Source organism: Pyxicephalus adspersus, chromosome 4 (assembly GCF_032062135.1).
Source record: "Pyxicephalus adspersus chromosome 4, UCB_Pads_2.0, whole genome shotgun sequence".
NCBI lineage: Eukaryota > Metazoa > Chordata > Amphibia > Anura > Pyxicephalidae > Pyxicephalus > Pyxicephalus adspersus.
The window spans coordinates 135,400,919-135,414,037 of NC_092861.1; the positions used below are offsets into that span (position 1 = coordinate 135,400,919).

General features: G+C 39.1%; 1 protein-coding gene across 4 annotated transcripts in view; it reads right to left on the bottom strand.

The window, feature by feature from the left end:
• STON1 (stonin 1) overlaps nucleotides 1–13,119 on the bottom strand; it is a 55,746-nt gene that overhangs the window by 32,979 nt on the left and 9,648 nt on the right. The window contains exon 1 of one of the 4 annotated variants that reach the window (XM_072409730.1): nucleotides 7,743–7,880. The exons of 1 other annotated variant lie outside the window; for it this stretch is intronic. In XM_072409730.1, coding sequence (XP_072265831.1) covers nucleotides 7,743–7,758 — 16 coding nt within the window. In that variant the 5' untranslated portion in view covers nucleotides 7,759–7,880. Of the gene's footprint in view, nucleotides 1–1,456; nucleotides 1,606–7,086; nucleotides 7,323–7,742; nucleotides 7,881–13,119 lie in introns of those variants that run through there. 2 more of the 4 variants (XM_072409728.1, XM_072409729.1) reach the window with 2 other exon arrangements.

The following is a 13,119-nucleotide window of genomic DNA, read 5'->3' on the forward strand; positions in this document are numbered from 1 at the left end:
CAAGAAGCAACCAAGGAGAACAGATAGCTGCAAAGGCTGTAGATGGTAAAGTGTTTTAGTTCTACAAAGCCCGCAATAGGCAGTCTCCATGGCCAAAGAGAGAGGCAGAGGGGTGCTGATGAGGGTACCATATTCATTAGACCAGTGCTAATTACAGTACCTTGCAAGGTATGACTTATGTGGTCTCCAACATTACTAAGGGGTGGCACATTTTATTCTGCATATGTAGCTCTACAGAAGACTTTCAGAGACTTTGGACATTTTTCAAGGGGTACTTTGGATTTATGGATCCTACAGGTACTATAGGTGTGGTTGGAGACATGTTAAGAAGACAGTCAGGGACTAGGGGTATGTTACCTGAGAGTGATAGTATTAATTGCATTTGATCCTACTCCCATCACTGGCTCCTGGGATGTAAGAACCTCACAACAAGTAGCAAAGTCATGTATGGGGCATGGCATGTATAGGGGCAATAAGGAATATCAATGATTTCCATTCTAGGACTGACATAGCAGAATGCACCTAAGGAAGAGGCATCCACAGAGCTGCAAGTGCCTGGATAATGCAAAGGCAAAGGACACTTCCTCACCTGTGATTCATCCATTACATGACCATTGCATTGTACACTGGTGAAGTCAGCTCGCCTGCAAGATCAATTGACTGCAAGACTCCATACAGCATGGAATCTCATGTATTAATAATGCAAAGAACTATTGAGTGGGGGTGACAGACAGTAAAAAGGAAGGGTTGGTCCAAAACTGGCATTGAGGTCAATCCCTTTCCCTATGCCACTGGTTATGGTTCGTTTTATTTCTATCGTAAGGCTCAAAAGCAAAAGTATGCTTTGTAATCCTACAGGAGCACAATGGATGACTTGTCGTTGTTAAATACAAAAGCCTAAAGGCAATTCAAGCTCATTGTTATGAGAAATAGAGAAGCAAAGGTGCTGTTCAAGTATGATCTGCTTTACTAATCCATTTAGAGTCCATTTATAACACAGAAACACTGTCCAATTATTTTGCCACCGCCTCATACCGCTCCTCACAAAATGGTGCCATGTTAATTAGCTATAAAATGACTTAAGCTCTATGAGGACATTTTGTGGAATCAGTAGGAGCGAGACAAGTAAGTTTCCATGGAGTTTTGTAGCATAATTAATGTATGACTGCCTTTGTTTCCCCAGGTACAAGACACAGAAAAGCAGAAACATGCTTTTAAATATCTCACAAAGCAAACTCTTATTACATCCGATTCTGTCCAACTATAGAACTAATTAGATGTGTCTGCTTAGGTGGTCAAACTTTTACATCTACATAGACTTAAGGGGATCTTCTTATACAGTATATTATAGAGATACTGGGGAAATCTAGAGGCTTTTAGAGCTCATACAAGCAGAATTATCATTATTCTGTACACTCAGTGGGTACTTTATTAGGAAACATTTGCCTGTGGAAACCTTTACCAATGACAAGACCTTGATTTGTCTCTTTGACCTCGGCTACTCTCTTCATTCCGGTGCTCACTTTTCCTCCAGCGCTGCCATCTTCTTTCTTTCAGGTTCTTCCCATGTCACCCAAACTTGCATTGTGCCTGCACAAAATCAGGTGGCGTGTCTACCTGAAAAATGTAAAAAAAAGTGCTGATATCACTGTGCAGGTGTGAGATCGAACACATTTTTTTTTTACATTATAGGAAAGCCCCTAACGATGCATGCCCGGTCTCGGGCATGTGCAGAAGGAGCAGCCCATTGCATCCTGGGAAATGTGACGCAAGTATCTCAGGGGGCCAGGGGTTTCCCCTTTGGTCTTCAGCCCTGGGTGCCTCCAAAAAAAGGGTAAAAATGCATTTTTCTATTATATGCAGGGCATACACAGCCTTTTATATAATGTTAATATTGCGATGAAAGATCCGCTGTGACTGAAATAGCTGAAGAGTGAATCTTATGGCCGTAAGTCAATACATAAAACATGTAGACATGATCAAGGTATGGATATTGCATGATCTGCCCTCTGTTATAACAAACTAGACAATTGTCCAAAGCCACCATGTTCTCCAGAGCTCCAGCTAATAGAATGAAAGGGGGCGCAGAAAGATGGAATGCTATGCATTAGGGGCCCCACTTGGTATTTGCACAGTGTCCCATTTTGTCTAAAAGCATCCTTGTGCTTGATTTTGATTGTAAAATGACTGTTGATGTCAGATATGGTTTCAAAAACTGTGGTTCTTCTGGAATTCTAATAGGCTGCAGCCCCCAAAAAAGATGTTCATACCTAGTAAGTTGTGGACTTTTCTTTAACAACCACTATGCACAGTAGAAGTACAAGCATATGTTATATTTCTTAGGTTTAGATTGTAGAAACTAAGTACAAAGACTGATAAGAGTCCAAAATTTGGGTAATAAGTTATGGCAGCCCTGGTTGTGCTGTAAGCTGAAACCTTACAAGAGGAAACAGAAAAATTAAGCTTATCACATTTTCTTTCCTACAATTCTTCTTGCATGGAGATTTAGTACATACTACATCAATAAATAAACTGTTTAATTAGAAAGATTTATACTAGTTTTACTAGTAGTACTATCACAAGCCAAATGCTGTAAATAAACAGATGAACTTTTCTGCTGGGCGTATGAACCTGAAACAAATACAGGACTATGGATGAGATGGGGGTTTACGCGGGCTAACTTTTTAGGAGAACCAGCCATTCAATCTTACCTACAGCAGAAATCATTTCACAAATTCTAAATCATTGTCACCTGGCTTCAGTGAAATCTCGGAACACCAAATGATGCAGTAATGTGTTTTATGCTTCTTTTTACCACTTATGAATTTAAGGTAGCAAGACGGCCAGCGTGTAGTGAGGCATAGATTAAGTCCAGGACCCTATTATGTTTTGAAAAAAAGACAGACTTTGTAGAAAAAAAAAATGAAAAGAAACATTCAAATATCTATTTTTATGCAAATGTGTTCAGTCTAGAAATTCTTAAAGGATTGATTCACCCAAAACTGGGAATCAAACAACTTTTCCTTACGATTTCCTATATTTCATTTGGATATTGTTGGTCACATACCTGTGCACTTACTATTGCCATCATCAATGCACTCTTCCCATTGGATTTAATATTTTTTAAAAGATTGTAGTGTAAAAAAAGGAGCTAAAAGATACAAAGGCATCTGGGAACACCCAGAACATCCAGCGGAAAGGAACAGATTCATAAACTATGGCAGGGAAATTTCACTGTTTGAGCGTACAAAACATATTAGAAGCCAAAGGCTGACTCAGCCCACCAGACGCCACATATATATAAAAATATTGCTTTCATGGGGACTGACCCTTTAATAACACAATGCAAATAGTACAGCAATCAACACAAATTCTCTCCGTCAGCACATTCCTCTTTCTCTGGAAGGGAGAAGAGAAACTATTGTGGGAATATTTCAATAAATTTGTGTATAATTAATCCTGTGCCACGCTATGCATGTAGACCAGACCAGTTGCAACACTCATCCATGGGTCTGGTATTTTTCATTAACATAGTCTCATAGTTTCATAACAAATGACATGATAAGTAGAGAAAGAGCTGAAATTCTGCACACTAAAAATGTTTCCAGAAATAGCAAAACAGCTAAACAACACTGAGAAAAAAAGAGCAGGGATAATGATTTGCATTCCACTTACAAGAGACATGGACGGAAAGTTGTTTAGGAAGTGTAAAGCAGCACACTCTGTTCTGCACTCGTGATATGTCTTCCAAGACCTGGAACAAGTTGTTGAACTTTAGAAGTAACTGTTTTCTCACCTAATGAATTTTCTCTTCGTGTCACTACAAATGGGCTGAGGCCAAGGAAGAGATTTATTCTGTATATGGGCCAAAGGTCCTGTCTAGTTTTCAGATCTCAAAACTTACCATAGAAATCTAAACTTAAGTTAATATTATTATTATTATTATTATTATTAATAATAATAAACAGGATTTATATACCGCCAACATATTACGCAGCGCTGTACATTAAGTTTAGATTTGTCAGCTATGTACATTTATGTTTTTAAGCCCTGATCCAACAAAACATTTTGGAAGAGCAGGGTTTGGATCAGGTTTTTGTTGCAGTTTGTATACCTGTTTTTGGAGATCCCCTCCCTTACTGGGATGAAGATGCTAAGAAAATGGGGAGAAAATTCTCCAATGGAGACACATGTAATAAATACTATTATTGGTATGTGTGTGTGGTTGCCAGTTAAACCCTTTCCTAGGTTTTTAATGTCATCCTCTCTCTTTCTTTCCTATTGACAGCCTGAGGAGTAAAGTATTCCCAAGTGTCACACGGAAAAGGCAGTGATTGGAAATCTCCCTACTCAGAACATCGCAACAACTTGGTTGTAACCTTTCTCTACTTTATCCTAAGGAACATTCAGTCTTGGTCTTCAAATTCTTTTGCAAGTACTATCAAAATAAAACCTGTCACTATAAGCATAGTCACTTCAGGGAAAAGTCCTAGTCCTTTTTGATTTTAGGGGCCATTCTTCCATTATGACTTCCAATGACCTGTTCCAAGATGGACCATCTCCAAATCTGTTCTGACAGGAACCTGGCCAACAGAATTTAATTGAAACCTATGATATCAGATTAGTTGATGGGCCATCTTGGGACTTGTCATGACGTGTCTCATTCCTTAATAAATAAGGACCTGACTGGCCCCCCGAATTTAAGTCAGGTCTGGTTGCTGTTTATGTAAAGGCTATTTCTAGTATTTAAATGCCACCCTGTTTGTCCTTCACCAGTTGCACTCCCCCTTGTCCCTCTTATACTGTCCTCTTCTTTCAGTCTTAATCCAAAGTATTCTACTTTCAGCCATGGGTTGGCCACTGATGATATAACTATGTGCAAGGCAGTTACATCATCCTGGATTTCTTTCCCTGTGTAGCTTGCTGGGAATAGCCTGCGTTTGTATATCGTACTGTGCACATGCTGCAAATAATGTTTTATGGCAGGAGAGACATACAGAATCTTCTCTGCTTTAAAATGTATCCTCTACTAATATTATATAGTTTTGTGATTCACAAAGGCTATCATGTTAAATAATAGATCCACACATCTGTGCATTTCCACAGCATGCTAATTCCATTACTGCTCCAATATTTTATTAATTAACAGACAATCAATAAAGCAATTACTGGGATAAACCAACCAGCATGTGACACTGTACAATGTCTGCTTGTAATGTAAAGTGCTTTGTCTATTGAGGGCAATGAAAATGTGTTCTTTAATCACCAGGAGAAAATAAAATAGCAAGTACCACCATACTACTTAGTATGTCTTAGTTTGTGGAGCATGTAAGTCTGATCAGACTAGCGGTGAGGTTGTGGTGTGGTTACAGCTTCCTAACACCAGTGAACTGTGTAACCTGTAGCAACCCAACGGAGAGTGAATGGGGGTGGCAATGAGTGGTTTACTACTGCCCACTGTGAGATCTGCAAATGCCACTTCTTTAAGAACCAGTAATGTAATGCAAGATGATAGGCTGGCAAGATGCCAGCCACTGGTTGCCACATGGCACTGCTTCCTTCCACCATAGTTCTGAACTTGACCTAAGTCATTCCTTTATACCTTACACAGGGTTCCTTTTTTTTGTTCCTGGTAACGAGAGAGTGAATGAAAACTGTGTATTTGCTGGTAGCAAGAGAGAATTTAGACCACTCTGTTGATTCACCTTTCATGAGTAAATCACAGATATTCCTAATTGCATACCTCCCACTGTCCCTGATTTGGAGTCTCCCTGAGCGTCCATCCTCCTCAGTTGTTTCTCTCTTTGGGTGAATATATACACCTCTGACTGTTTTGCTGTAAATCAGTACTTTTGATGAGTGATTAGAATGCATTTTCCCCACAAAAAACAAGAAAGAATCATTTATAGTGTACCAGCCTAGAATGAACTACATTGCCTACTACTTGTGTGACTTCTTGTTGAGTTGACATTGCCTGTGAATCTTGAGTCAGCAAGTTGCCATACTATTTAAGCAGGCTGGGTCTATGTAATAAGGTGCAATATTATTTGCTGCCACAGCAGCCTGTTATTATGCCAATTATTTATTATTTTGTTCATTTGGTTTCTCTGTAATTTTCTGTTTTACTTTGTACTTTTGCTGAGTTGACACATCTTGTGAATCTTGTGGAGTCAGCAATCTGCCATATTGCCCATGCAGACCGTGTCTCAAAAAGCATATGGCACCTTTTGAGAAATAACAGTGAAATTTAGTGAAATGAAATTATTCTTCCTAAAAAGGCCAAAAATTCTCCTATATACCACACTTGCACCCATAATCACAGTCGCTGTCCAACAGAATAACAAACTAAAAAGTAAATTTAGCCTGTTACAGCCCCCTAGATCAACTGTCTGAAGCAAATCAATAAGCAAATACAACTGTTCCTCTACACATAAATCCCTCACCATAGAAATCATGACGGGGGAAGATAGGCTATCATGGGAGAAACTTGGCGATCCAGCAAACCTGGAATGGATCTGGTGCAGGGTTGAAAACTTTTGCCAATTAATAACAAATTATTTTTAAGAAATTCATTCTAGGTTTGCTGGAATATCTAGGTTCTCCAGTCTTGAAGAGCTTTGATAAATCAGGTCCATTGTTTGGAAACCTCCTGGCCGTCTTATTTTTTATTTAATTTTAATAGACTCGGGAAAAAAATCTTTGCTATGCTCAGTTTAATAAAAAATAAACACAGAATAACCTTAAAACCACAACTAATACAATGCAGTCTTGTAGTCTAAACAAACAGCAACTCCTTAATTCATCACAAAATAAATAAAACAAACATGAGATTTAAGCAAAAACCTTTTATAAAAATAATGATAAAACGTCACAACTGCCAACCGGCAAAATACAAAATAGACGGAAAAAAATCATACGTTATCCTAAAATTCTACGTCTATTTTTATCCCTATTTATTTGATCTTTGGAAGTGTGTTTTATGCATGAAGGAAAAAGAAAATAAAACTTTAGGCATTTAACAAATCCAAACATTATGAGCATCTGTTATAAACAAGGCTCTGAGAAAAAAAGTGGTTGAGAACTTACACAAGCATTTAATCTGCATGCACTCCAGTCTTCCAGTAAAAATGTTCAGCCCTGTGGATACTGAAGTTCTCCAGCTGTGACCGTGAATCACACAACAGCACAGCTTCATAAAATGGCAGGAGGAACATGAGTTTTATCAGAAAGCTAAATCAGCCGTAAAGGCTGTACCAGTGGGAAGGTCATCTCGGGGCTTTGGGCTATAAAGTACTGCCAAGCTTTGTGTGGAGCTTCGCATTACCCAATATGCATGGATTAATACATCCCCCTCGTTTGTGAGCCGTCAATGCTCCCAGTAGATGCACACTTCATTAAATCTCTTCGCTCTCCAGTCCTTCATATTTATAGTGTTTTCAGTAGCGCACAATATGATACCCACAAAATTGAGATAACTCCTACTTCAGGTTGTTCACCGCCTGAATTAATTTAAGACTTGGAGCCCCTTTCTTGGATAAAGTGCTGTAGCAGCACAAAGTCTTTGTAAAACGCAAAATTCTTCTAAGAAATTTGGTATTTATTGGGCTTAGACGGGATTAGTGGAGCACACTTGTTTCCTAAAAGGATACAGTTACTTTCGGCTGGTATTAAATTGACCCTGTAAGCCTCAGAACTAAATTCCAGATAAAAGTTATTTGCAATGGATGAGGGATTATACCCACCACTCCTTCCTGCCATTCCAGCGCTGCACCCTCTTTCGGACTCTTCAGCATTCTATACTTTTGTTACTGTTGGATGTTTGGGCCTCTTCCTTGTACTTGGCTTCAGCCTCCATCAATAACATTGCAAAATTCTGTAACCTGGAGGTTGGAGAATGAAAGCAAATGAGGCATACAGTGGTTGTGGCCACATTGCTCCAGTGGGAGAGGCTTAATGGAAAATGGTTATATAGAACTTAATCTTACTGACTGCATACATAGCACAGATATGTCACAACCCTTGCACCCACTAAATCTGCTTTAATTACAAGTGAGAGTATCACAGATTCAAATAAATCTCAGCACAATAATTAAAAAATGGAATTCTTCAATTGCATATATTGTTCTGCACACAGAATATTGAGATTTATCTAAACTAAATGCAACTGGGATGAGAAGAAATTCGGGGGATTATGATAAGAGATTTGGGACATGTTCCCTAAATGTTTGTTCCTGATGGTGGCACTGACCACATTTATCTAGAGATGACCAAATTGTAACTATTAAAAGAGTCTTTTTACACCCATGGTAGGAAACCGTGAGGTTGGCAGCTCCCAGGAACACAGCAAACTGCTGCTGTGTGCCCAGGAGCGGCTTATTGCACAGCTGGTATCCACATTTGCATGTGGCTAGGGCACAAATCTGCCAACAGTTAACTTGTCCCTTTTGGAAACCATGCTGCAATCTGCCATGGCCACATGCAAAACATTATTCCCAGAAATTCACTTTCACCCTAATGGGAGCTAATGGGACTACAGTTGAGCCCAAGGTAGAAAACAGAAGCTCACCATGGATCTGAAATGCCCTAACTCTTTTGCCCTAGGTATTGACCCATGAGTGCCACTAAGGTCAATACAACCTTTTTTTGTTGCTTGACAATAGTGTCCAAAGTAGTGGAGTTTCAGCAGTCAGCTGTTGTTTGCAGCAACCGTACAGAATGGGTCTGTTTGTTTCCAAACGGATTAAACCAAAATCCACTTTAAGCTGCAGATAATCGTTCAGCAATGCAAATTTCTGCCATGTAACTCAATGTCACATTTGAAGGAATAATTACAGCTTTCTGGTAACACCAGTAGACAAACAGACTCTAGGGGCAGGAAATGTAATTTGGGCTTTTCTTATTGTGCAAAATTCCTGTAACAGGTATATCCTAACAAACCAAGCAGCTGTGAAAGTCAACATTCATTTATGTCTGTGCTATTTATTAAATTACACTGTCATTGGAAAATGACATGGCTGACAACCATTTTATGGCAATCACAGGCTGTAATTTGCTAGTTTACAATGGTACGTCTGTAATTTTTTGGTACTTATGCATGTTTACAAGCAGAGTGAGGAGAGGCTTCAATTAGACAACCTCAATGGTCACTTCATTATGCTGCCTCATAAAGGAAACCTTTACTGAAACAAATATGACATTGCTAACCTTTTTCTCTAACCAGTGATGCCAGGCATTTTATGCCCACTGACCGACAATGCTGGACATTTATTGCCCAGTGACCAATGAAAACGGCATTTTTCTCCTACTGACCAATGATGCCTGGCATTTGTTCTCCCACTGACTACCCACACCAGAACAATTTTTCCCTTTCCACTGACCAGCAATTTAAAGAAAATGTAATGTTACATAATCCTAATCTCTTTATACTCTTTGGGCTCTATCTAAATATCAGGGGATCTAACATTCCCTCAAATATTCCCTGGTGGAAATCTGCCAGCTCTAATTCAATGACAGTAATTGATTCCCACCAGGGAATGTTTGAGGGACTCTCAGATTCCCTGCTTTGTTGTTCTGTATTTTACATAGCCCTGACCAAACTATTTGATGTTTCAACAGTTGCTACTTGCAAATTCTTCTTTAAGAGTAAGTTCAGACAAGTGTACTTGTAACAACTGTGGCACTTACTACTCCTAGGCACCTACTGGCAACTACTAGGCACTTGGGAGCAGTAACAGGCAGTAACTGTTACGCTTCTTCAGGTGTTTGCAAACACTTGTGAAAGTATTTGGATTGCAAAGCAGTGGCAACACTGCTAAAAAGAAAGGAAAAATAAAATAAACTATTTTTTCCAATAATAAAGCTATGTCCATATTTCAGTTGATTCTCACCCTATACGAATGGACGGGCTTGTCACAGGCGAGAATCTAAAATTGTTCATGGATCCTTTCCAACTGATGCATGAATGACCGTCGGAGAACGAGCCATGTACAAGTCAATAGAGGAGAGAACATCGGGTGCAACTTGCTTGTTCTCCCCCTTCCCCTCTCCTTAGAGCAGAACTGTGCTGGGTGTCATTCATCTGTCACTGTTTTGTTAATGGAATCGATCACAAAAGATCACCAAAAATGAAATGTGTGTACGTAGAGTAAGACTAGATCAGACAGAAAACCATATGTAGAGGAGTTTTTAGAAATAAAGTTTTGTCCAGAGGTTTATGTGTGTCTTTAACATTTTTAACATGGGAGAACCCTTGAAATTTGTTTCAGGTCTCGGGGAATCCCTTCTATAATTACTATATCCACAGCTCACAGTACATTAGTGTGGTGGTCAGTGTGAAGAATGTCTTTTCCATAGCTGGTCATTGGGAAAAATGTCACCCTTACAGATAGCAAAAAAATAATTGGTTTCATTTAAACTGACCTGAGAGTCCCAAACTGCTCAATGCCCAAGGAACCTCTAGCAAGCCCTGGAGGAACCCTATGGATCCACAGAACCCTGGCTGAGAAACACTGGTCTATAGTAATTACATAGTATTTGTGGGTACAAGGACTGCGGCAAACACAGGCAGTGTATAATAATTGTAGACTCCTTTTATTTAAATGGCCCCCTTTAAACCAAGCCCAATAACAGCACGGTGTGTATGTACAAGTCATTTTTCTATTCAGTTCAAAGCACGGCACCAATATTCCAAAAACAAGAGGCAGACACAAAACAACACAACAGCTTATTCAGATCCGCCGCAGACCGTGACTGTCACATGACCTTCAGAGTGAATAAAGTGAGCAGAGCTTACACAGCAGAATTGTCTTTTTACATTTGTCCAGGGACCTTTGTGTGATGGATTGCAATTAACATATTCAATACAAAACAACTCTGCAAAGCAAGCCAACATAAAACATCTCTTACAAAACCCTTATTATTAAAGTCATCTATTACAATTAAAACAAGATCTATTATTTCTCTTTTAATTTCAGTAGAGTGTTCAGTTTTATACAGATCTCTTGGGCTAAAGACAATTACCTAATGCGATGCAAATATACAATTAAACAAATAAATAATGAAGGCAAAATAAAGTGAGAACAGCCTTGTAAGGTCTTACGATCAATTGAAGAGTGTTTTACTTGTCGGTGAGGGTGACTTGATGGTACAGAGTCCTCTGTGACAATGAATCTGAGCTAGTCCACTCAGATGTGATGGCATTCTCCGGAAGAACACATAGGGTGCTATTTATAAAAAAGGGAATCAGACATTCCCTCAAATATTCCCTGGTGGCAATCACCAGATCCATCTGTTCCAGTGACAGTAATTGATTGCCACCAAGGAATGCTTGAAGGAATGTCAGATTCCTTGTTTTATAAATAGAGCCCATAGAGCCTATACTATACAATACTGTACTATACATTGTACTATACAATGTGTATTGTGGCAACTCTGCTCTGAATTCAGGAGCAGTGCAGCTTTGTTGCCACCATGTTGGTTATACATGCAACTCAAATGCACGGCTCCAAGACATTTCTAGAGCTGCCCCGACTCTCTGCAATGGCCTTCCTTTTTCTTTTGCTTATACTTACTGCACATTTGAAAGAGCCCTTAAATCCCATCTTTTCAAACTTGCCTACCGATCTTCTTCTGTCCTTTAAACTCTCACTACTTACCCACCATTTCATCTCCCCTCCTATTGTGTGATATTTCCCCACCTCTTAGATTGTAAGCTCCTCTGGGCAGGGTCCTCTCCTCCCCCTGTGTCATTGTCTGTATCTCTCTGTCATTTGCAACCCCTATTTATTGTACAATGCTGCGTAATATGTTGGCCCTATATAAATACTGTTTAGTATCAATATTATTATTAATAGTGGCTGCTTATGTGCTGTGTACAATTAGGGGCCCCAAATAAAAAAATTCGAGTTGTTTTTAATCAGATAAAAGACAAAAGAATGGCTGGAAGGACCAAGTAGCAATTGTATCAATTTATCATGCATTCCATTCTACTGCATTGCACATAACATGTTGCTTGTTTGTGTGCAGCAGTTCTATATGATAATGATGTTTTAATGGGAATCTCTGACCTCTTTCTTTCTTCTTATCTTTTAAGTGCATGTGTTTGAAATGACAATGATTGATTCACCAACAGTGAATGTTAGCTGAAAATCACAGTCATTGTCTTATACATGTGACCTTTAAATAGGACCTGAGCTCATAATGAAAAATATTATGGTATAGGGAACATTTAGAAATAGTAATTGTACATAAGTTCTGGGCACTGAAAACATACCTTATCTGGACTGAAAATAGCAGAGCACTTCAGCAATTAAAGCAAGACTGTACTCTATGGTGGGTGGTGAGCATCTGCCATAATCAGCAAGTATACACAGCATACTTGCCGATCATGGCACAAACTTACCTGTGTGCAGACGCCATGTGGTGATGGTCTACAATCCTATCATCGTCGCATTCTAGGAACCCCTCATGGATCCATGGAGATCTTTTGGTCATATGATGGCAACTGATGGTGTAACTTCTACATATATCATTTGTCAATTAGCTCTACCTCCTGGTGACTTTTTGTTTAAATGTGCTACATATATTCTGTGTCTAAAGTCTCATAGTTGTAAATTTAAAACACTGCTACTTATTCTAGTGTTAGGAGACAACAATTTCAGGAAAAGTATATTGAGTGGTATGAGAGATGAAATTAGATTTGGAGATGTCACTATTGTGCTGCTCACTGTTCTCTTTGCTGGAGGCTCAAAGATGAGGAAGCAATGCCCTGCTGCAACCAAGATGGTGTCTCCATAAAAAAATACAGTGCAGAACAAGATCAACTGGAGGGAGACCACAGGCAATACTAGTAACTAGTCCTTTGTCTGCTATCTGCTTTTTTATTTGGATTATTATTATCTAGTATTTAAATAGCGCTGACATATTACACAGCACTTTACAATGTTCATAGTCATGTCACTAGCTGTTCCTCAAAAGGGGTCACAATCTAATGTTGCTACCATAGTCAAATGTTGGTGATACAGTCTAATGTCTATTTGGGGGGAAGTCAATTAACCTTACTGCATGTTTTTTTTTTGAATGTGGGAAACCAGATTACCCGGAGGAAACCCATGCAAACCC